The 24697-nt window shown below is 48.5% G+C and overlaps 1 protein-coding gene across 3 annotated transcripts in view; it reads right to left on the reverse strand.

The window, feature by feature from the left end:
* Nucleotides 1–2378: 2378 nt before the first annotated feature.
* Nucleotides 2379–24697, reverse strand: part of Zdhhc3 (zinc finger DHHC-type palmitoyltransferase 3) — a 47754-nt gene continuing 25435 nt past the window's right edge. For 2 of the 3 annotated variants that reach the window (XM_059269000.1, XM_059269001.1), the window contains exons 3-7: nucleotides 21571–21695; nucleotides 16764–16860; nucleotides 16065–16146; nucleotides 12570–12700; nucleotides 2379–2656 (exon numbers count right to left, since the gene is read on the reverse strand). In XM_059269000.1, coding sequence (XP_059124983.1) covers nucleotides 2399–2656; nucleotides 12570–12700; nucleotides 16065–16146; nucleotides 16764–16860; nucleotides 21571–21695 — 693 coding nt within the window. In that variant the 3' untranslated portion in view covers nucleotides 2379–2398. Of the gene's footprint in view, nucleotides 2657–9108; nucleotides 10661–12569; nucleotides 12701–16064; nucleotides 16147–16763; nucleotides 16861–21570; nucleotides 21696–24697 lie in introns of those variants that run through there. The other variant, XM_059269002.1, reaches the window with a different exon arrangement.

The raw sequence follows: 24697 nt of genomic DNA on the forward strand, positions 1-24697 counted from the left end.
CCTTACAGGCCAATATTATGGAGGCATTTCCTCAACTGAGAGTCCCTCTTTCCAAATAACTTTAGCTTGTGTCAAGTTGATATAAAACTAGCCAGAACACTTGTCGTCATCTCACCTTCATTCAAAACTAGAAAACCTCAGTCCTGATTCCTTTTGCCCAGGTGTGCACCTCCCTGGAATGCAGCAGGTGTCTGGTATGTGCTTGCTTGTGGGATGACTCATCCATGCTGGAACCAAGAAGGACCAGTAATCCCATGAAGCCACTGTCAGTGTCTGTATAACACTTGTTGGACCTGAGAGGAAGGATGCTGTCCAGAGCTTTGGGTTGAGAATCTCCTACTAAAAAGAGGTGCCTCTAGCCACAGAGTTAGATCAAAGAACTTTTATTCAAATAAGAGGCAGGTGTCCAAGTGACCTCCCTCCCAGAAACACTGGGCCTCTTCTTATCAGTTGCAGTGCTGGGCAGAATCTCAGGAGTCACCATGGAAAGAAGGCCACTGTGTCCTGCTGTTAAGGCACAAGGCTCAGGGCCGGACAGACTACTACCTACATGATCCTGGCTGTCCAGTGCCTCCTGGACTTGGGAGAGATGGAGCTGAGGCCCTGACATGATAATGGGTTTGTTGAGGAGGGAGGAAGACTTCTAAACCTGTGAGAGCAAAATGCCTGCCCACCTCAACTTTTCTAGGGGAACTACTCTGGAAACAAATGGCTGCAGGGCTGGGGAGCACCTCTGCTGCTGGTCAAGCTGGTCCCAAGGAAGACGAGTCTCTGCGCCAGTGTGCAAGGATCTTCTTGAGGGCCTGAACTCAACACAGATCCTGCCTCCAAAGCTCCTTCCTTCTGTTAACTGCTGCTCCTTGAGACTCAGTCACTAGCCTTTCTTTCTCCTGGAGTCTCTGGTATATGGTCCAGCACATAGGTCATTCAGGTCTGTTTGGGGTTAGGGCAGCCAGAGGACTGCTCCCTCCAGTGTCACCCAGAGCCGGAAGAAGGGATGTAATACACAATCCTCCGCCAACTTGGGCTCCTCACGTTAGTAATAATAAACGTTAAAGCAGATCTGCTCAGAAGAAATGCACCTGCAGTGGAGTGGGGTAGGCCACATCTGTTAATGCTGGAGTCCTGCTGCCACTCTGTGGGGTGTACTATAGAAAATCTGACAGATCTCTACCCTCCAGGGACTGCCTAGGATGCTGCCTGAGAGTGAGACCACTGCTTGGCTCTCCACAGCTTTCCTCTCTCAGTGTCCCGAGACAGTACCTCAAACAATACTGACTCATGCCACCAAGGCCATAGGTTCATTTGGTCCAGGACTCATGTCCTTTCACCCAGAGCCGGAAGAAGGGATGTAATACACAATCCTCCGCCAGAGTCAGTGCCGGCAACACTGGGGAATTCAAGGCCTGTGCTGGGGAGCTGATTTGCTTCTCGAGAATAACTGGCTACACCGCAGAAGCTGCTGTTTCAGCAACCACTGCAATAGACTGGGGAGTGCAGGAGGCTGCCCAGACTGCCACTAATCGCCAGATACCCCAATCTCCAGTGAGCAGACCAGATCCAGCAGCCTGCATGTCCTGGCCACCATGCTGTTCTTCTTAAGACAAGGTTTTACTATGTAGCCTGGAGCTCTGTAGACAAGGCTGTCCTAAAACTCACCAAGGTCTGGCTACCTATCCCAAATGCTGGAATAAAGAAAGGCATGTGCCACTGAAACAGCCATGCAGTTTTCTCTGAGGCAGCATCTTGGGAGCTGTTCTAAAACGCAAAGGTGGCCATTTCTGGTTGCACTTGTCCCCATGTTTTACTAGACTTTCTCAATATAAGTCCTCTCCCAGCTCTTCTGGGAATGCAGACTTGTGGCCACAGAAAGGCTGGCTCCATTGTGTCTCAGAGAAGAGTCTATTATCTATAGGATGGGAACTAATTTTGGGTGATAGTCATAACTCAGGCTCAGTTCCATCTTGGCAGCTTCTGCACATGTGCATGCATGCATGCAGGTGGATGGGGTGCTCTTTCAACCAAGCCCAAGTCCTGAGGGCAGGTTCAGTAGCCCCTCCTTTGTCCTGATTCCCACAGCCAGCCAGTCAAGGAATCCCTTCCCTAGGAATTGCTGGAGAATCCCTAGACTTTCTAGCTAGTCATCCCTGATGTCAGTATCCTTCCCCAAGGCCCTCAACCTCCCCAGGACAGCCCATAAGAAGCAGAAGTGGCTTTCTTCCCCCAGGACATCCCAGTCCCTATTCTCCTCTACCCACACCCGTTCCCTAGTCCTAACTGGAGAAAGGGTGGGGTGACAGAGTTGGCAACACCAAGGGAGTGGCCTGTGGAAGCCCAGGGAGCTGGGGAGTACTCATCAGGCCAGCAGCTACTGTTGGTACATTATTCTCCACAGCCTCTATTCATCCAGCACCTCCACAGAGTCCCTGTCTTTTGTCTCCTCCAATTGGCTCTCAGTTGTTTCCATGTTGTCCGTGTCTGACAGAGATGACACTTGCCGTACCAAGCCCTTGTTAATCGGTGTCTCTGGTTGACAAGGCCTGGTGAAAGGGTTGAACCAGTTCAGGGAAAAGTTCCCACCAAAAGCCTCCTGGACGGACTTCCAGCTGCCCGATTGCTCCCTGGGCTGTTTCTTTCGCTGGAGGCGTTCAATGCCCTGGAGGAGAATGGGGCAAAAGGTCAGTGTGGTATGACCTGTGCTACACAAACACACCCTTTGCCTTGGCAGAGCAGGGGATGGAGAGTACAATATGGCACAGCTTGCTGTGGCCCAGGCCACCCTGGAAGCCCCATAGGGCTGCAGGCCGGAGTAGAAACTGTAGAGCACAATAAGCAGGCCTGGCATTGGGGCTGCCTGTCACCCACTCACCCCCAGACCCCTTCCTCCACAGGCAGAGATCTGCTCCTGGGCAGGAACCAGACATCCAGTGACCAAGGATATCATGGCTCCTGTAGGCATGAGGTAGGCTATCCATTTGATAAAACCACTAAGAAAGGGGCCCCTTGCCCACAGTAGGACCAGCAAGCTTGGCATGGGGAAGGCTGAGGGGGGAGGGCACAGTACAGGGCACAAACATGCAAGGGGAGGCAGCAGATGCCACATGCAGCAGGCACCAAAAGGTGCACAGGCTACTGTGGGTTGTGAGGGTTGGTGTCAGGCCTGCTCATGCAGTGGATATTCCCCATGGCCTCTCCCGAGCTGACCACTCACCTGCTGTGGGTGCTGGCTGTAACTCGGCCACCAGGCCACAGAAAGAGGGTGATGGGTAGAAAAAAGCCCAAAATTGTTATAGATACAGCCAGATCAGGTCTCCAGACCCATAATATCCTTACAGAGGCTCTGGGCTCAGTGTGGCCTCTGCTTTCTCCACCTCTTCTGGAAGCCAAGGGAATTTACTGAGTTTGCCTGACAGATATGGATGTGCTCATTCATGTGACTCAAGGCCCTCTTCCTCCAATGAAGGCCTCTATGTTCCTAGTTCTACATCTTCTCTTCCACGCAATCTTCTCCCATAACTGGCATAATGAACACCCCTTTTGTTATGCAGACATCTGAGCACATCCTATCCCAACACTCCAGAACTCTTCCCATGACACTCAGTTAAAGAATCTGATCTCAGCTGGGTGTGGTGCCACACACCTTTAATCCTAGCACTTGGGAGGCAGAAGCAGATGGATCTCTGAGTTCCAGGACAGCCAGGGACAGTCTCTTCATATGGGACATCAATCATGAAAAGAGTTAATGGCCATTTTACATCAGTGAAATGTTACAGGAACTGATTTAACACAATGATCAAAGTCAGAACTGTCACGGCTGAAGTGGATTAGTGGTAAGTGCCCCCAACTACAGAGAACCACAAATGTAACATACCAGTGACACTCCTGCCCCAAACCACAGCCTAACCCCAAGACATAAAGGCTACGGACAAAGTACCTGTCCACAGTCTGTACTGGGCCAAGGTCTGTGGCGGAACTATTTTGGAACCAGACAGAAGTGGTTTATTCTGAATTTGATAAATGCCACAGAACCAACTATACACTTAAAATGATTCATATTACATTATATAAATTTATCCTCAATTAAAAAAATGTAGATCATGACAAATTTAAGACTAAGGAACTGCCAGAAATGGGGTGAAAAGACAAACAACAGAACGTGGGATCCCCGGAGGCAAAAGGGGGCAAGGAGAGGAACCTTAAGAGAGCTCCTGAAGTAGAGGGCAGTTTGTCTCAGTATTTTTGTTTTTAAAGAGAAAATGGGTTTCATTCTGCTATATGTGTAGGCTGGTCTCAATCTCCTAGGCTCAAGTGATCTTCCCACCTTAGCCCCCTGACTACAGGTATGTGCCACCATGCAGACTTCAACTTTTTTTTCTCTTTTTTAATTTTTGAATTTTTTTAGTTTTTGGAGAGTTTCTCTGTGTAGCCCTGGCTGTCCTGGAACTAACTCTGTAGACCAGGCTGGCCTCAAACTCAGAGAGATCAGCCTCCTGAGTGCTGAGATTAAAGGGGTGTACCACCACTGCCCAGTCCTCTTTCTTTTTAAAATGATTTTCTTAAAAGAGAAAGGAATTTTTTGTTGTTATGTTTGTAAGATGTTTATCTTTGGCAATGAATGTCATATAGAAGATATACAATTTTGCTGGTTTTTCTAAGTCTGAAATTTCACAATGAAAAGTTTAAACAAATATCAAAAAAAAAAATTAAAGACAGATTTCACACTATAAACCAGGACACTGAATTATAATGAAGAATTGAGGACTGGAATGTGCAGTAATGCAGACTAACTAATTTTATAAATTGGAACAGAATGTGGCAATGAGAAATGGTTGACAGTTTTACATGACCCTAGGCCACCCAGGAACCTTTGTAGTATCATATGGGAGAAGAAATATGCATAGGACGCACCCATGGAACTGTTGCCTCTGCAAATGGTGCTTATGTCTGTGGACTTGTCCACATTTCATGTTTTCACCATGGAACAAACATTAGCTCATCAGAACAAGAATCAGGTTAAGACCTGAGAGTTAGCAACCCCTGCAGATCATGCACACAGGCATAGGCTGCCCTTGGCCATACCTTTCTTACAGCAGCAGTGCCAGCAGAGACAACTCATTTTCAGGGACTCTGCATCCCCTGCTTGGTGATCACTTGTAGTCGGTCAAGAAGACCTGGGGCACTACAATGTGATGACAGACTAGGTGTATCATACTGCCTTGGATTCATCCAAAGCCAGGCCCACAGGTCCTGACACCTACCTTGTAAGGAAGGTGTCAGTCGGTACTGATACTCAGTAGAGGCTAACAGGCTGAGACAGCAGCCCAAGCTTGATTGGAAGGTTATACAGAAACAGGACAGGTGCTTTTTTCTCTCCACCAGGTATTTTCCCCACTCTCCGACAAAGCTTCACTCTGCCCATGTGGATCTCAAAGTCAGGTGGAGGGAGAGAGCAAGCCAGGATAGCCACTGTCCAATGGTGTGTTAGGATCAAATGGCCTGTGTGCTGACATTCCATAGTAGACAGACATCAGGAGTGTCAGCTTTGACTCTAGAAAGGAAATATGCTAAATAAACAGATACATAAAACAGGCCTGAGGACTTCTTTTTCTAGGAGTCTTGTGTAGACTTAAAAAAAGTGTCCTGAAGGCAAAATTCTGCAGCGTGAGGTTCACAGGTGTGCACACCCATGTCTCAGGTTAAGAAAACAGACTAATTCAGTCAGCAGGCACTGAGCTTCACCTGCACCTCCTGTGGAGTGTGATCTGTGAACACTCACCAACACTCCAGCATGGATATATGAGGCCCAAGACTCCCAGGGGAGGCAGAGACCTCAAGGCTTGTGAGACTCTTGGAATAAGACCCCAATGCCAGCAGATGAGTTGGCCAGCATCCCCACAGCATGCTATCTCGAACTGGCCAGATGATACTCACTCACACCCTTCTATTGTAGCACACATTAAACATTGTCCTATTATGGCCCATAACGCACACATATTCACAACCAAAAGCCTTTGAAAGGTCATTCAGCAGGTAATGTACTAAAAAATGTTTTTTTGCTAGGCATTATGGTGCATGTCTTTAATCCCAGCACTCAGGAGGCAGAGGCAGGTGGATCTCTGTAGGTTTGAGGCTAACCAGGGTTTCACAGAGAAACCTTGTCTCAAATCTACCTCCTCAACAAGAAAAGTTTTTAAGACACGGATGACCCAGATTGGACAAGCCCAGCTCCAGTGCAGCTGTTACACACACAGAAACCAAACCCCACACCACTCTATCTTCTGCATTTTTATCCAGTGCTTGCAGAAACCATGAGAGTGGGTGCTCATCTGTTTTACAGAGAGAAACCAAGGCTTAGGGAGATTGTCAAAGCATACACTTTGGCAGTAAATGGCCAAGCAGGGGTTGAAACACACACTGGGGTTAGACAAGTGCTGCCACTAAATTCCATCACCCTTTTGAAGGATTCCAGGTGTCCTTTATTCCAGTGAGCTGGTACCTGTCCCCAGAGGGTTTCTGGCATGCCACCCCTGCAGTACTGATCATTATTCCATTTCGTTGCCCATGGAAGAGTAAAGGACCTGGGGCTTCTGTGTCTGTGTAAGTGAAAGACAGGGAGGGATCCAGGGCCTCTCTCTTTTTTTTTTTTTTGTCCAAGTTATGACTTTCTTTTGAGGGAGAAGGTAAGGAGATGAAGGTCCTGGCTTTGGAGAGCATGCTGCTCAGTGGCTTCTTCAGGGTTTCATTGTGCTGCCTAGGCTGGTCTTGAACTGGACTCAAGCCACACTCCCGCCCTAACTTCCTGAGTGTTGGGTCTACAGTCACATACTTCTATACCTGGCTCTTTAGGGTCTCATGTACCACAGGCTAACCTTGAGCTCCGTAAACAGCCAAGAATGACCTTGAATTGACCCTCTTGCCTCTACTTCTGAGCCTGCTTGGATTACAGGTGTAATCAGCCCCACAAGTCATGAAGCCACAGTGAAAAATGAAGACCAGGACACTGCCTACGGCTGGGCTGCTCAAACACTGTGGGTCTAGAGAACTCACTAGATGTTCCTCACAGGAAGGCTGGCTCCTTGGTTTTACCCTTCTCTTGCTGGCTCTTCAGTAAAGGTGCTCTTGGTCAAGACAGGTTTGAATGACATATTTAAGGATCATGAGAGGCTGGTTTTTTTTGAGACAGGATTTCTCTGTGTAGCCTTGGCTGTCCTGGAACTCACTCTGTAGACCAGGCTGGCCTCGAACTCAGAGATCTGCCTGCCTCTGCCTCCCAAGTGCTGGGATTAAAGGCATGCATTACCACACCCGGCTGAGAGGCTGTTTTATACATTCCAGGTTTCCTTGGCATTCATCTGTGGGAAAGTCCACACATAACAGAGTAGAAGTGGTTGGCCAGTGGTTGATTTGTGGGAGCACCTGCTGGCCTCGGACACCACATCCCACAAACTGGGCAGCAACAGCATCCACCACCACCACCAGTAGAGCTAACCTGAAGTCCCATCCCTGTAACTCTGAACCACTTGTGTCCCTTGGCTAGTTCAATCTTTGAAGCTGGTGCACTTTGTTTTGAAAGAAGAGAAATGGAAAACTCATTAGTCTGGTGTGGAGAGTCCAAGCCCATCCTCCTGGAGTGGGGTTGTCTGTGATGCCAGTCTTGCATGGGTTTTCTTTAATAAGCATCTGGTAGTTTGTCTCATTTGGAAGGTTTCACATCAGGATACGAAGTGGCTGAACCACGATGAGCAAAGGCTGGCTATTCTTTAACTCTTGTAAGGTCCAAGTGTTACAAAGATGAAATGGCATTAGGGAGAGGCCTGGCACACATTTCTACTTTGGTGTGCCCTGTATACATGTCACCAAGTCCATGTAAATATGCAGATACGACATCAGACGGACAAGAACATGGGGTCACCCAGCTCAACTGGCATGCCGTCCTCACTCCTACTCTACACAGCTCCCACTCTGAAAGATGGGATACAAAGGCTCCCTCACCAATGGGGACCCTGAGAAAAATCCTTTTACTACATCTGAAGAAACCAGAAGAACTCAGAGGCAGACTCACTTGCTGATACACACACCTTGGTCACCGTGCTCTCAGAAAAGTGTTCCTGGTCTCAGAGAAAATGAAATAAGACACACATAGGCCACTCTGAGGTAGTCCTGAGTTCTTTCTGCTCTACTCTGAACATTGGGACTTGTACTAATATAGAGGCAAACTCAAATGAGACCTACTACATTCCTTAGAAACTCCATAGGGAAAGCAACGAGCCACTTACAAAATGCCCTTGAAGGCTATTTCTTGAGTTCTAGTCTTGAGAGTGGAAGTGTGTGTGTGCGTGTGTGTGTGTGTGTGTGTGTGTGTGTGTGTGTGTGTGTGTGTGAGAGAGAGAGAGAGAGAGAGAGCGAGAGAGAGAGAGAGAGAGAGCGAGAGAGAGCGAGAGAGAGAGAGAGAGAGGGAAAGACAGAGAGATAGAGACAGACTGACAATGGCAACAACAAAAATCATGGCTGCACTGTTGCTGCCTGCTGCCCAGTGGGTCCACCCTGAGTATCTGAGCAAGGCTAGACCCTTCTAACCTACTGAACCTGGGATAGGCCACACCTCTTTCATATACACCTAGAGAACTATAAATAAAATTTAAAAGGTACCTGGAGAACAAATGCTATGAACTTGATCTAAAAAAGCCTATACATGTAAATATATAAAATTTATGTGTAAAATTACACACAAACACACACACACCCATCCACCAGGATCTCCACCTAAGCAGCACAGTAGAGGCAAAGCCAACAGAGGTAGGGAAGGTGGCCAGGTCCTCAGTTAAACACTCCAGGGTTGTCTCATCTGTCATCATTTGATACCATCAGCAAGAACACCCACAGCAGCACTCTAGAACTGTGGGTAGTGACTCTAGCCACTTTGTTGGCTTAGCTTTGTTCTCTGCTGGGCAGGCTCTGGCCTAGACTCCAGACATCAACCTCCTGGATCCATACACAGCATTCTGACTGCACAAAGACCACCAGTAACAAAACCAAACTTCCTCACCCTGCAGCCTGACACCACCTACCCTTCTGCACAGGCCCTGAGGAGAAACTGGAGCAGAAACAGAGGTTTGGAAAAGGTTTATTGCATTGTTTCCATGTGGAAGCACTGACAGAGTTGAGAAGAGGCAGCATGTCCCACTGACTTCTGAAAAATCACAGGGCTACATTAACTTTCTTCCTACCCAGGACTAGAGTGAAAAACCTTATCCCCACCCCCACCCCAAGCAAAAGCTAAAAAGGGAGTTTTGTGGTGACTGCTTTAAAACCCACTGGTGTGGAGGACTTCAAGGTGCTCAAGGTCTAAATGGGATGCAATGTTCAAGAGTGGTCTTCTTTCGGCATCTCTTGCATCCCCTGGTCCTTCCCCAGCTCGGGACCAGCTCTTTTCCTGTGAGACTCTGCACAGAAAGTACCTCCTGATGGGAAAGCTAGTCTGTGTGGTGGGCTGAGGAGCAGGTGAGTGGGAGGCTACCTGGCAACTCTAAGAATGTTGCCTAACAGCTACAAACCACCTCCCAGGCTAAACATAGGTAAGATACAGGACTGTGCACATTTGGAGGGCTTTAAACTCCAGAAAATATATGCTCATGACAGACTTAAAAATGAGATGATCCTGATAGCTGGCTTGTCTGTTTTCCCTCAGAATGAACATAGCTTGATTGACATTTTGCTGGGAAAGGGCAGGAACTGGGGTAGGAAGTAGTTGTAACACAGGAAAATGTAGTTCGCCTAAAATTGTGATTTTCCTCTTGTGATTGGATAAGGCATTTTTGAACTGGCAAACATCTCTCTTTCATGGTCTTCCAAAAACCCAGAGGGACATAATTGCTGATTCAGAATACAAAGACCCCCTTACCTCTCCCACCTCACCCAAATAATTTTGTACATCCATGCCCATCAAGTACAAGGCTGGCAATTACTTTTGAGAATGAGGCAAACTGTGTTCACTTGGGCACCCAGAGCCCTTCTGAAGGCTCCAGCCCCAATCTTGCCATGCTTAGGCCTCAAGGGATAAGCATCATCTTCAACGAGGTTCTGAGTCTTGTGGGTGCCAGTGGAGCCTTGTGGGCAGGAGGAGGTCAGGGCCCTCGGCTTTCCTACTGGGCCAGTTCATCCACGCACAGCATCAGGGAGCATTCAATTAGTAGAAGGGGCAGGGCCTGGGCAGCACCCTTGACGTTAGTCATGCTGACAGACAGCAGAGAGGAAACAGAGGCCAGAGAAGTGATTTTAAAAGGAAAAAGAGCAGCTTCACTCATCCAAAAATTGAAAAGATGATTTTTTTTAAAAAATAAAACACGGGGACTTTTTTTTTCTCTGCAATGCTCAGCCATTTTTTCTGGAGACATAAAAAGTTTTAATAGTCACTTTGTTTTGCTTTTGGCCTAAACATTCATGAGAGCGGATGGGACGGTGCCATGATGTGGTCTGAGTGGCAATGCTGGTCAGGGGTCCTTCAGACCACATACTGGTACGGGTCTGCCTTCCCTTGGTCTGGTGTGGCAAAGGGGCTGGCCCAGCCTAGAGAGAAAGGGTGGCCAAAAACAGCTTTCATGTTCATCCACTTTGTTTTTTTAGCCCATCTTCTCTCTTCCTTTTTCAATTGTTCTATTCCCTGAAAACAAGAACAATCACACTTTCAGTCAGTCACTCCACTGCTGTTGTTTTGGGAGGGATGTCCACATGCCTCCGATGACCAGAGTGAACACTTCTTTTTCAAAGCAGCAAAGATACCTACATGATGCAGTTTTCTTCTGTCTCTCCTAAGAAGCATCACACATTTACAAGCCTCCAAAGAGGAAGGGGCAATGAGTTCTCAGCAGGTACCTGGGCCACTGCTGCCAACAAGACACTAGTCAAAGGGTTTCCATGCCAGACCTGAGTCCTTGCTGGGTCAGGAAGCACTCCGAGGCACCTGTGCACGCAAAGGTTTTGGTGCAGGAGCTCGAAATTCTGACAACCAATGGTGGCTGTTGGTGTGGGAAAGACGTGAGAGCTAAAGCTACAATGACCACTTTGCAGAAGGAAAAAAAAGAGGCAGCGGACCAAGGGACTGCTCCGGTGCCGTCTCACCAGCCCAGAGGGTCAAGAAGCAGCCACCGGGCAGTTGGGGAAACACAAAGGGAGAGGGTGAGACCGTGAGAGGCAGTTGGTGAGGGGAGGAATCACCACAAGAGGAAGAAGGAATTAGTGGAGGTTAGGGGGAAAGCGGCTTGCAGCCTCAGTCACAGTGAGGAGGGTCTTCCCAGGGCTCCCTCAGGGAGGAGCATGGAGGCCAAGGCAGTTCTCACAGCTTGTGCCACTTTCCCTGTAAGTCTCAGGGGAAAAAAACAAAACAAAAAAACAGGGAGTAGGAAGAGTTTCCTTTCCCCCTTCAAATAGAGCTGCTGAGATGCCAGAGCAGCAGAGAGCAGGGGCTGTCTGTCTGCTATGAGTCTCTGTCAAGAAGGGATGGGGGCAGCCCATGTTTTCACAGCCTAGGGATCTGGAAGGACACCAGTTAAAGAACATGATGCTCTCCTTACCAGGCACAGGCCTTTTGTTTCTTTTCAACACAATTCTCTTTAGGGACAGTCTTGATAAGGAAGAACAGCTAGGACCAGACTGTCAGTTTACCTTTTGCTCCCAGAACATGCTCTGGGGGACCTGGAAGGGGTTTCCAAATGGGCAGAGCCTAACAGTCTTCACATTTGGGTTCCCTATAGGTCTTATGTGGAGCAGCTGGTCACATTTACCAATTGGATATACGGTTGAATATACGCCAAGGCTACTACATTTACCAAACCTTTTGCAATGACATGAATTCTTACAAATGAAACACAGTGGTCGACAGCATCGGGAACAACCTAGAACCACAACGGCACTTTGGCAGTGGACAGCACTGTCCCCTCTGTCTCTAGGCCCACAGAGCAGGAGCAACTGAAGCCATGGAAGACGCTGCCTTCCATCTGACACTGGTTACAGAAGAGCATGGGGTCCCTACCACAGCTGGAAGCTTCTATCTGGGAAGGCAGGTGGGTAGCACTCATAAGGCCAGGAACAAGTCAGAGGTTGAACCCAGGTCCCCATGATTCTTCTGCACATTCACACCAAAGTGCTGCCCACATCATCTTCCAGAACCCAAAGCACAAAAATCAAGAAATGTTTCATCACAGCCACTTTAAAGCTTCCAGATACCTTTGGAAGGCCAGGAGCTTGGCTGTAGGACGAGGTGATCGAGAGGACAAGAAGATGGGATGGGCAAGGACCAGAGTGTGCTGCCCTGGGAGGCTCAAAGCATATCTGTCTCCTGGATCTAATCATGAGATCAGCTCTAGAAGCTGATGTCTAGAGCTTTGTTGGGAAGGGCAAGACCCTGGCAGAATGCCCGATAGGAATAAATAAAGAAGGGACTGTGCTGAAGGGAAGCTTCTGGCTAAGGCTGTAGACCTGGGCCATTCCCATGTGACCCTGAACCTTGAGCCCGCAGGTCTGACACCTGACCTGGGTCCCCAAAGCCTAGAGGAGGTAGGCACCCTGCTTACCGTCTCATCTGTGCAGATGGAGTGCACTTGGGTCCCAAACATCACTGATGTGAAAATGAGGAAGAGCAGTGCCTCAAAGCACAGCAGAATGAGCAGGATGACTGTGGTGGGTGGCGAGAAAGAGCTGCACTCTGCAAAGAAAGCGGCATGGGGAATTGTGATGCTTCATGGCTCCTTGCTCTACCCACCAAGCTCTCACCCTGCCTCCAGGTCCTATCTTTTTTATCTCTTACTCTCTCAAGAAGTCTCCAAGAGACTGGGCCCAGTGGGGAACCCAGGCAGAACTCCACACATATAAAAATAAAATAAAAACTACTGCACCTCAGCTCATCACCCTCAGACCACACAGTGGCCACCTTGGAAGAAGACTATCAGGCCTCATGACTCCTCAGGAGACCTTGCCTCTCCCTAGACATTACAAAGGATGCATGTTCAGAAGCCCCAAGTCCTGCCTGGCCTGTTCTTTCCTGGACAGGTATTCCCCTGCCCCACTCCCAGCCACCCTATGCTTCCTTTGGGCTCCAGGTAAGAGACTAGGGTAGGCCCAGGAGTGCCTGGTAGTTTGGAGACTTGAAAGCAGACTACTTGCCAAGGAATGCCCTGACCAGTGTATGGAAATGCCCCTTCCTGCCAGGGACATCTATGTAACTCAGATGGTCACTCTCTTGATGGAGCTTTTACTGTTCTGCTCCGGGTTGGGGTGGCCCCAGGCACTTACTCACCCTTTCACTGTAAAGCAGTGATGTGTGACTCCAAGTGTGGTGTCTGCGCAGTGGACTCCTCTGAACAAAGTCTAACTGAAACACACAGTGCTCTAAGGTGCTGAGGGAGATAGTGTTCGAACAGGGAAGGAAATAGGCCATACATGTGATATGTTCGGCCCAGCAACAGCACTGGTGATGTGGTGCGGGCCTCTTGGTTTGGCTAGTGCAGGTTAGGCCTGCTTCCTCTGCTGGAGAGGCTGCAGGGATCTTGACTATCTAGGTAGGTGGAATGTGGGAATGAACAGGAAACGACACTGTGTATGTGTTGAGGAGGTTGACATGGAGTGCCTCATATGAAATGCCTTTCTTTTCTCTGGCTTCCCTGGAACTTACACCTTTACATGAATTCTCTTTATTTTATTTTTATGTGTATGGAGTTCTGCCTGAATGTGTATCTGTCTACCACTGTGTGCCTGATGCTTCTGCCATACCCACTGAAACTGGTCAACTCTTTTCTTGATGCCTAGATGGGCAGTACTTGGTCTTGGTAACCGCTAGACAGAGGAGCTGGCTGTGGGTGATCACGGCCTGCCTGGCCGTGAGTAGTGAAGGGTTCTAGGAAGAAGTAGGGCTCTCAAGTCTGACCATCATGGGTAAGGGACAAGAGCCTGACCATGAGCTCTAACTAAAATGGCCCTAACACTGCACACAAGCCTGGCTTTCCCACACCTTCCATGGAGAATTGGAAATGCCCCCTTTTTTCCCTTACCTGACACCTACCTTTCCCACTACACCTACTTCAGACTCTAGGCAGCAAGTAACTTTGTTCTCTCTTGGCCGTACAATCCATTTTGGAATGGTGCCCAGCCATAGGTCTCTGGGCATAAAGCTTAGGCATTCCGAGACTTACTTTCCCTTCAGTACAGGTAAATGGATAAGAAGTGATAATAGAACATCTGTATAGCTCACTTCAACTGTGTGGTGTGGTGTATGGTGTGCGTGTGTGTGTTTGTGTGCACGCATGTGTGTGAGTACCCCAGTGTGCACACACATACAAGATAGAGGTCACATCATTCTCAGCTACACTGTGTTACTAAGGGCAGAGCCAGGGAGGCTCACCACTCCCTTCCCTTCTTGTCCCAGGTTTTGAGAATTCCAATTAGGATTTGGAATGGCAGGATTCAGGCCCAAGAAATGTAGAACTCCCCCCCTCTTCTTTGAATGTTAATTCAGAGCACCCATCCGAGGGCACAGTTCCTTGAGCTCTCTTATATAAAATCCATTATGGGCTCAACAGTTTAACCAGAGCCAAGCAGGGATGACATTAACTACCACCCATGGGCAGGTTTCTACTTTTGGCACTGCCTTCCCAGCCTTGCTGCCCTAGGAATGGGTGTCTGGAGTCCACTCCACTAGGAATCTGGCTGGGAGGACCCTGTGCACAGGAGGCAGCAGACAGGTCTGACACCAAGGTTTGAACTGCAGGCCCTCTTTTCGGGTGAGAGGTCTCGGTACTATGCTCATACTCTGACCTCAGCTTTTGTCGTATATAAATGAGGAGCATTCTCCTATCCTGGGGCTTGTAGAGTCTAAACAAAGCAATGCTCAAAATACCCCCTGCATGTTACCTGGCTCCCAGTGGGCTCTAACCGTCCTGTCAGCACCACTACAAAGTAACGACAGCCAGTCACCTCTGTGACAGTCTGGGTTATGCAATCATTGCCCACAATTAACCTGACACAGGAGGGAAGTTTTGTGATGATAAAATGACCTTGTTGGATACCCTATACCAAGGTCGCCAAGGCCACAGCAGAACTGACTTGGATTGCCAGGGCTAGTAGAATACATGTACTTTCAGAATGCTCACCAAGTGAGCAGGAACTGATTGGACTCATTCAATTCTGCAGATGGTATCCTGCTTGTCCCTGCCCCCCGTCCCCCACCCCCCAAACTGTGGTGGACACAGAGAGGGCAAAAGAGTGAAGATGTAGAAGAGGGCACTTACCAACGGTAGAATTGGAAAGCAGAACTGAAAATTGTTTGGGACATCTGCCTTGCAGATTCTGAGTGTGAAAGATCTAGCTTAGCATGTGGCTGCTTATTATTTTTTGCTCCTCCACCACCCGTTTCTCCCTCAGTATTATGGCAGTCTTCTAGCTACACTCCCTTCCTCAGCCTCTGCACATTTAAATGGAATACTTGTGAAGCAGGGAGACACTGTCTACAATCTTAAAGTACTGTCAAGACAGGCAATCTGAAAATAACAACTACTCCTCCTCCACATGCACACACACACACACACACACACACACACACACACACACACACACACAAAGAAAAACAAAGTTAAAAACCATCTATGCCCTAGGCAAAAAGTTAAAAATAGATCTATGGGAGATTGGGGTAAAATGGCCTTGATTACAGTGCCCTATTTAGAGCTGAGATGTTGCTTAGGAGAAGAGAGCTTGCCTGGTGTAGCCCTGGGTTCCACCTCCAGCAGTGAAAAGAGTAAAACAAATGCCTTGCAGACCCTGACTCAAAGCTCTCTTTCCCCTGCCCTCCTGTAGTCTCCTGGGACATGCTCAGTCTGGTGCCTGTCCAACTTACTATGTTGCCTGTCTAACCTGAAAGGGCTGCTTTTTGTCTTTTATGACCTGATCAGTCTGTAGGCTTTCAGAAGATCTAATAAAATAAGGCTGGGCCTGGTACTGCAAAGGGGATAGAGGTCCCCACTCCCACTTAGGTCCTATATCCTGTCTACAGCAGAAAGAGAAACCCTGGCAATACTTACTTGTCCAGTCTTCTTCAAAGCAATGCAGGAAGTGGAATCCCACCATGATGAGGGCGTGCAAGGAAATGAGAGCTATGTACATCTGAAACAGGAAAGCAGTGCTGAGCCATTATAGGGAGAAGTCCTAACTATGCAGTCTCCTTGAGCAGGCTACTCAGAACATGTGCTATAACAACACTTTGCTAGGCTGAAGCCAGAAAAGTACCTGTGATTCCTCCAGCCCACAGACCTCCCCATGTCCTGTTTTGAGTGGGAAGTAATCAGCAATTCTCCAGGAATACATGGAACCAGAACAGACACACAGCCTAAACAAAGGCATGACTCGGGCTGTGTGGAGCACATAAGATCTGCTGCTGCTTCTAACTTAGAAGGTCAGAGTGCCAACTGTTCTCCACCTACTTGCAGCTCAGAGCTTGAGGTCACCAGCAACACTGCCTTCTTGAGCTATGTGGGACTAATGTTTGAGTGACACCCAGAACATAGCACTTGCCTCCAGCTACTCAAACCACATCAGCTTTCTACATGCACAAGTGAAAGACACTTGTTGAGCCAGAGAGATCCAGAGTGAGAAGGCAGAGAGCCACATAGGCAGGCAGTGTTCTCAATAGCAGCAAAAACTGCTAAGAGTGCTGAGATTTTCCAAAGAACAAGAGTTCTACTGCCTCAGGGAGGCAGGGCAGAATTCAGAAGCTGACTTACTGTAAACAGGACAAAGTACTTCTGGTTGTTCTCGCCGACACAGTTGTTGACCCAAGGACAGTGGTGGTCCATCTTGCGAATGCACCGTTTACAAACACTGAAATGACCATAATTCAGACTTTCAGAAGGAATTATCACCATGCACAGTTTGAAAACAACCATCACACAAGTAACAAACCAGCAGGTACGGGGTGACCCAGAGGAGAACATCGCAGCTGTGGCTCCAGCTCCACACCTCTGCGCAGCAGTAACAGTTGCACTGGGCTTGTGCTGTAAGAAGTCTGGAAGGCAGAGTCAGGACCTCCAGGGTCAAGTCATTCCCCACAAGGGGTCAGAAGCTTCCAAGGCATCTGCACACATTAACAGGCTAGAACTAGCTCAGGCAAGAGGCTGTCTGAAGCCTCACGAAACTTAGTTGGGTTTCCTGAGGAGGCCAAGTAAGAGGAGTCTGGAAAATGTTACTGTAGGACAGGACATGGGGTTGGGGGTGGGTAGTTCTAGAAGCTCTACCAAGCACTAGCAGAGATGGAGTGTACTTTTTCAAGCTGTAGGAAATATAGTAGCTTGGCAGACTTGGGTCTGCTGGGCTACCTTAGTCATCCTGGTGGGTTCCTATCAGTTTGCCTCAGATGAGCAGAGGTTTCATACTGCTCTATGCTGCTCTTGTTCTTCCCCATCACTCCAAGGGCTTCTCATGACACAGGCATGCTGCCAACAAGCAATGCTCAGAAATGCTAGCCTGGTCCCATGATCTCCAGGAGCAGGAAGGCAAGGCAAGAAAAGGAGGTTCGACACGGATGCAGAAGGAAACAGTCAGGACCAGCAACTCTACTGCTTGTCTGTCTGCTCTGCCTCTTCTGTTACCAGTTCTAAAAATACACATGAAACACATGTGAATTATGTACATAATACATCGATAAACCCCAAACAAGGTTTCTCTGTGTGTCCTGGAACTTGTTCATAGACCAGGCTGGCCTCAAACTCAGAGATCCACCTGCCTTTGCCTCCTGAGTGCTGAGATTAAGATTGTGTGCCACCACGCCCAGCCTTCCCATACACAGTTTTAAAACAGACAAATAGTACAGAGTGGTTTGCTCACTGTGCCCCAGGCCTCTGCTCCCCACGGATAGTCACCCATCACATCCTACTTATCTTATAGGCATGTCTTCCCCATACAGTGAGCTCTAGGGTCCTTAATGCTCTTTTCATCTGAGGAACAAACTCCTGAGAGTATCCACTCCTTGCCTAGGTTCCAGAGCAGGTCCTTTTCCACCCTACTGACTTCTAGGGAGGCGTTCAAGTGCATGCTTAAGTCAGTGAGGGCTCCACTAGAGAGACACCAAGTGGCCTCTGGCTCTGCAGGCTACGGAGGTTTTGAACAAGTTCTCAAAGCAAACTGTCCTTCACACTATGAAGAGACTGGAGTGGAAGAGCAGGAGGCTGGTTTCACAAGGGGCTAAGGTGTGCTGGGCAACCGGATTAGACAAACACATGCTTGAGAGAGCAGGGAAAGTGACTACAGTCCTTGAGGGTTGCATAAGTGGGTGGGTCCAAAACGTTTCCTGTTTTCAGGGATATGAAGTGCCAAAGCAGCGCTTCTCTTCTCCGTGGGCCAGAACGCGTCACACAGGGAAGGCAGGGCTCTAGGGCCCAGGGCTGTAGAGACTGAGGTAAAGCAACAGTCAAGTCACTGACTACACCAAATGCCTACATGGAGGTATTTTCTGGTGCTGTGACTTCTAGACTCCCCTCCTATCTTTTATACCACTGTTTTAAAAACCAATGCTTCTCTTTCCCCCTTCTACCACTTCCTTGCCACTTTTCGGCACTCAAACCTTAGGAGACATTTACAAGTTTTTTGGCTTATATGCATTAACACATCTGCTCTTGGGTTGTGTTCCATCTCCAGGAGGCATAAGGACCCATCTTTGGTGTGTAGCCTTTAAGCAGCTAGCATAAATAAGCTCTCTTACCTATCCTGGGTTCTGGACCAACGTAAGAGACATAATCATGTCTCACAGCAACCATGTCTCTCCTTGCAGAACCACTTATCACAATCTTAAGTATCCCCGCCCTGCCCGGGTGGAGAGACTCTGGGCTTAGGGCTATTTCTAGCCCACCCCTGTGAGCTAGAGTTGAGCCCAAGGCTTAGCCTGGCTGGGTCTGAGCATGAAGGCTACAGCTCAGAGAAGATAAGCAGACCTAGAAAATGGATGGAACCACAATGGAGTAGGGTAAGAACCCTAGGGAGCCAAGGTTTCATACACAGGTCTTCATTATATACCTCACTATTGACTGACAAAATTGTAGGCAAACTAATAGCATCTTACACTCTAGCCTAAAACAGTTCTGAAGAGACAGTGCAGGCAAATTAAGAACAGAACAGAGATCTCAGGACCAATCTCCATTTTGTGTGTGGTGAAGAAACAGGCCCTCCAAATAAATCTGGGCCCTCGTCCTGTCCCTCGGGTGAACACCAGGTCACATGAAGATGTGTTTGGTGACAGTGAGGGCTGGAAGACTAAGCAAGAGGAGTCATCAGGGTTCTAGGAAGCTGATGAGGGCTCAGCCTCAGCGTGTATGTTGGAGGGTGGTACAGGGAACACAGGGTGTGAGGCCCAACCAAGGCTAGGCTTTGCTTCCCCTGGGAACCTATCACATAAGCCCAAGGCCTTGGCTCTATATTAACATAAACCCATACAGGTTTCTACAGCCTTCCCTGGTCCTTACAAATGGGAGGACTCTAACAGAATGAAAGCAGCCTGGGGTTATAGGGCTTCTCCTGGAAGGAAAGGCCCGTCTACAGATGCAGGGCTAGAAGGCACACTCTAGATCAGTGGTCTTCAACCTGTGGGTTGCTACCCCTTGGAGGGGGTGTCAAATGACCTTTTCACAGGGGTTACATGCCAGATATCCTCCATATCAGACATTTGCATTATGATTCATAACTAGCAAAATTACAGTTATAAAATAGTAATGAAAATAATTTTATGGTTGAGTGTTACCATAACATGAGGAGCTATATTAAAGGGTTGCAGCATTAGGAAGGTTGAGAACCACTGCTCTGGATGGAAGGTTTGTGTGTGGCTACAATCCCTACCAGAGTTCTGGGAATGGAGATAATATCAACCTCTACAGACTCCAGAAATAGGTCCATGTGTGGACCTCTACCCGAGGACAACACACACACAGTTCTCTCTAACTAGGACCAGGTAACAACCTCTGGTCAAAGAGACCATCAAAAAACCCAATCTGTATCATGTTTTAGGAACCCTGCTTATCCTAACCAGGGTTCTGCGACAGCCTGGGCCACCAAGCACCACCACAAAACAGCAGCTGGCAGCACACACTTCTGGGGGCAGACGGAGGCAATTCAGCACCCTCACTAGGTTACTCTGAACCAGCAGCTCTTGCTTGGCACGAACTGTTAACTAGCACTTGGCTGCTCACTTTGGATCACTTTGGGGGGGAGGTGAAGAGGCGTGGTAGCTGCATTAAAGAAAACACCAGGTGCTGGGTCATCGCGAAGAAAAGAACCACTGTGGTGGCATGAAAGCTGTTTCCTAACAAAGTTAATCCTCTGGTTTCTGGCCCAGCCTTTACAAACTGTGCATATCTCTAACCCCATTCACTAGGAGCTTTCACTTATTGCTGGCCACTCACAGCTATTTACATTAAATCCTCACAACGAGGAAGGAACCACCCCTATTTACAGAGGAGAAAAGTGTGCCCCATAGAGACGAAGACTTGGCCTGAGAATTGCACTGGACTTAAAACACTGACCTCTCCAGCTTCAAGGTCAGGCCTCCAGGGTGGCAGAAGGGTAATAAATGTCATCTCAAGCACAAGGAGCAAACTTCAACAGACCTCAAAGGCAAGTTAAACCAAGACAGAAGTCCTCAGTAAAAGCAACATTTCTCAGTCAAACACTTACACAGCTGCCACTGTGTGAATCACTTTCAAGCTGGAGTTCTAGGTAAAGTCAGAGCCCCACAAGGACTGAGAGCCAGAATGGGCAGGATCCAGACCTGTCTCAAGTATCCACTTGCTGTGTGACTTTAAAGCAGTCACTTGACACCACGAGGCTAGCTTCCCCATCTAGGGCATCACCCATCCAACAGTACCTTCTCTCCAGGAGTGGCCATGAAGATGGAAATAGGATTGGTGATGAGGAGAGAGGGTAGACTGAGGTTCCTGGAACAGAGCAGGACTGGGGAGCTGACTAACATCTGGATGATAGAGACAGAGCGTTTCATAAGGCTGCACAGAAAAGACCTTTCAGCCCCTCAGTGATCTCTTGTTCACGCACAATCTCTCCACCTGCAGTGTCTCAGGCTAGCAAAGCTTATTCCTCCAAACACAGCATATCTGCTGTTGTAGGTGACATTGGAGGTCTCTGTAATTAGCCATTTATAGATCCCTGTAATGAAAAACTGCAATTTTGAACAAGATACCTTCTCATAAGGAGACTCAAAGAACCTTGATACAATCAGAATACCTGTAACAGCTCAGAGGGAAAAGAGACTTCTGTTTGAGAGCCGTTCTTGTCACAAGCTCTGCAAGTGTTGCTTCAAGGAAAGCCTGAGAGATGCCTTTGTCTCAAGTACTGTACGCTCACAGGTTTGCCCAAGCCGTGAGACTATCAGGAAATCAGGAGTCCCTCCACCTTACATACACTGAAACAGAGGCTGCATCAGGCGTCCCTCCCCCAGTCCAATGCCTTTTCCACCTGAGTGGTCACTCCTTGCCTGTGTGGGACACTCAGAAGTCCCGGTGATGGCCGGGTGCTGAGGAGAGAGCACAGTACCTGCAGTGGTGGGCCCGATCGGGCTTGATGCTGCAGCACTTGGGGCACTTGTACACCACCTGCCCAGGCTTCAGTTGAAGGCTCTCGATGAACTCCTTAGTGGCATTTCCTTTGGGCACTGCCCCCTAAGAGAAGAGGGAAGGCCATCAGCGTCAGCTGTCATCCTGTAGTGGAGGCAATCACGTCAAAGCTCCCCCCCACCCCAGGCTCTGTGTTCCAAATCACATCAATACAAAGAATTTTCCCAAGGAATTGCTGTTGTATGATATTTTGTTTGTATTCTGACAAATAAAGCTTGCCTGGATATCACAGGGCAGAGCTAGCAACTAGTTAACCATAGAGGCAGGCAGTGGTGGTACACACCTTTAATCCTAGCACTTAGGAAGACAAAGCAAAAAGATCAGAGAAGCAGAGCAACCAGATACCAGAAACTTCTTACCTCTACAAATTCTCAGACCAAATGGGAGATCCTGTCTCTACCAATCCTCAAACTGAATGGGCTGAGATTCTGTTTCTATTTGCCTTATATTCCTGTCTCCACCTCCCAAGTGCTGGGATTAAAGGTGTGTGCCACCACCACCTGGCTCTGTTTCTATTTTAGATTGGTTCAATCTCTTGTAGCCCAGGGTGGCCTTGAACTCCTGCTTCCTCCTCCCAACTAGGTATTAAAGGAGTGTGCCACCACTGCCTTGCCTCTATGGTTAACTGGTGGCTAGCTCTGCCCTCTGATCTCCAGGCCAGTTTTATTTGTCAGAATACATACAAAGTATCATACAACAAATTGCTACTAGGTCACACCGACCCCATGATTAATTTCTTACTTTCATTTGTTAACACTGTTTGTGTTGATCTATTCTTTCCCCCCTGGGAATATCACAGTAGTAGTTTGGCTCACTGACTATGATTTCTGGGAAGAGCACTGACTTTGGGAGAGTCCATTGGTGAATGCCATATCCCACAGCACACCTCTCCCATGCCAAAATGTGGTGCTTGACACTCACTGGGGTCTCTTTTGCTTTATTATTATTATTTTTTTAACCTAAGTGACTATTCTGAAGAGCCATGGCCCTTGGGTATCTAACATGTTATTTCATGCTGATAATACACAAATACTTGGTACTCTGGTTCTAGAGTCTGTTTGGACTCAGCACACATCTGGACAGAAGGACCAACTTGAACAGGGTCTCAATAGCCAGTGCCACCAAGTACCTACCTGGAGCTAAGCCCTGGGCTCACCACTCATCACTATGGACTCAGTCTCCAGGACTCACATTGTTTTTCCTCCCATGTGTCCACCTCCTGCTTACTTCCCCAACAGGTGCAGGGGTTTGTGTGCTGTAGAAGTTACTGTGTTAAGAGATCAGAGGAAGCCAGTCAGTGGTGGTGCACACCTTTAATCTCAGCACTTGGGAAGCAGAGGCAGGTGCATCTCCAAGTTCAAGGACAGCCTGGTTTACAGAGTGAGTTCCAGGACAGCCAGGGCTACACAGAGAAATCCTGCCTCAAAAAATCCAGAGAGAGAGAGAGAGAGAGAGAGAGAGAGAGAGGAGAGAGAGAGAGAAGGGGGCAGGTATCAGAGGATACAGCAGCCAATAACTAATAACCAGAGGATGGAAGCTTCAAGACACTAATGTCTACTGGCTGCTGGAAATGGAAGGGCATGCTCCAGGTAGAACCATGGGAAAGGGGGAACTGCAGAGCCTATGCCAGGCCACAGGCTGGGAGGGGGTTTCTTTCTAGGTGGCCCGAAGTCATCAGTGTTACAGGCAGAAGCTTAGGCCCCTGTGCTCTGTGAGCCAGATAAGAAAATGGAGGGACAGAGTGACTACTGACAGTTCACGAAGTGAAGGGAAGCTCAGACACGAGACATGACAAAGCATATGGAGCAGAACTGGCGTCAACTGTGGTCGGGGTGATGACAGAAGGAGAGAAGGGAAACACCAACAAGGGATGAACTTTCAGGTGCTGGTTACTTGTAAGCCATGCAGAGTACCAGAGGCAAGGTGGGAAGGAGCTGACCAGGACAGCCGGTGTCAGCCATGTCTCAGGAACCTGTAGGACACCCGGGAAAAGGTGTCCAGCAGGATGGCTGGGAACACAGATCAAGAAGAAAAGAGCAGTCAGTGGCACAGCACGGGTACTAACTAGGCCTGCTTGAAGCCTAAGTTCCACACTTGACGCTGGTGCAGCAACACAGGTGCCATCACTGGGCCTCTGCTTTCTAACAGTGAGCCAGGACCCACTTTTCCTCGCCTGGAAGGAAGGTGAGGGCTACAGCACACAGCAAGGTTATGGGAGGCACTTGGATGTACTTTCCACAGCTGAGTGCTCAGGGTATGATCACTCACATTTGGAGTCCAGTAGTGCACCAACGCTGTGGAGTTCTACAGTATGCCCAGACTCACAGCAAGGAGCAAAACAAAGCCTGTACACCTCTGCTGCACAGCAACTTCAATAGGGAGTTGAATGTAGATGACGGGGCTTCACACAGAGCACCACTTTCCCCCACCCCCTAAAGCTGACAAACCAACAGGCTAGTGAGGCAGAAGGGACAAGAACCGATTGTCAGGATCTATCCTGGAAAATTTTAGGAGGGGAATACCACTTAAGAAATGCCAAGATGCATACAAGTTGTAGTTGCTTTTGTCAAGGAGATATTTTACAGGGAAAAGACTCCAGCTAAGCAATAGCTCTACACTGCAAAGAGAGGTTATGTTAGGAGCTGTAGGGTGCACAGCACAGATGCAGTGAGGCAGGCTAGGGGAGTACCTAGTGAAGGTACCAGTCCCCAGAATTTGCTGTAAACCTTAGAGAGCCCACACAGGGCTGCCAGAGGAAGCCCCTTTGTAAGGGTAACAGGAGTCTCATGTAAATATTCTCATTATTGTTTATTAGTCAGCTGGTAATTATAGCTTTCCTGAAAGTGTGCCTCTCTGGTGTGCTTCCAATTGCATACACCTCCCAGAAGACTAGTTCCCATCAGGGCAAGACCCCACCTGCCCAGCCACCTGAGCCAGTCCCAGCCAAGGACCAGCTGCTGGCCCCTGGTGAGGATCCTGTGACGCAAGTGCCACCCCAGAATTGGCTATTCCACACTTGCCTGCCTCAGTCTAAGGCCTGGAAGCTG

This window comes from Peromyscus eremicus, chromosome 7, assembly GCF_949786415.1.
Source record: "Peromyscus eremicus chromosome 7, PerEre_H2_v1, whole genome shotgun sequence".
In the NCBI taxonomy this organism is placed as follows: domain Eukaryota; kingdom Metazoa; phylum Chordata; class Mammalia; order Rodentia; family Cricetidae; genus Peromyscus; species Peromyscus eremicus.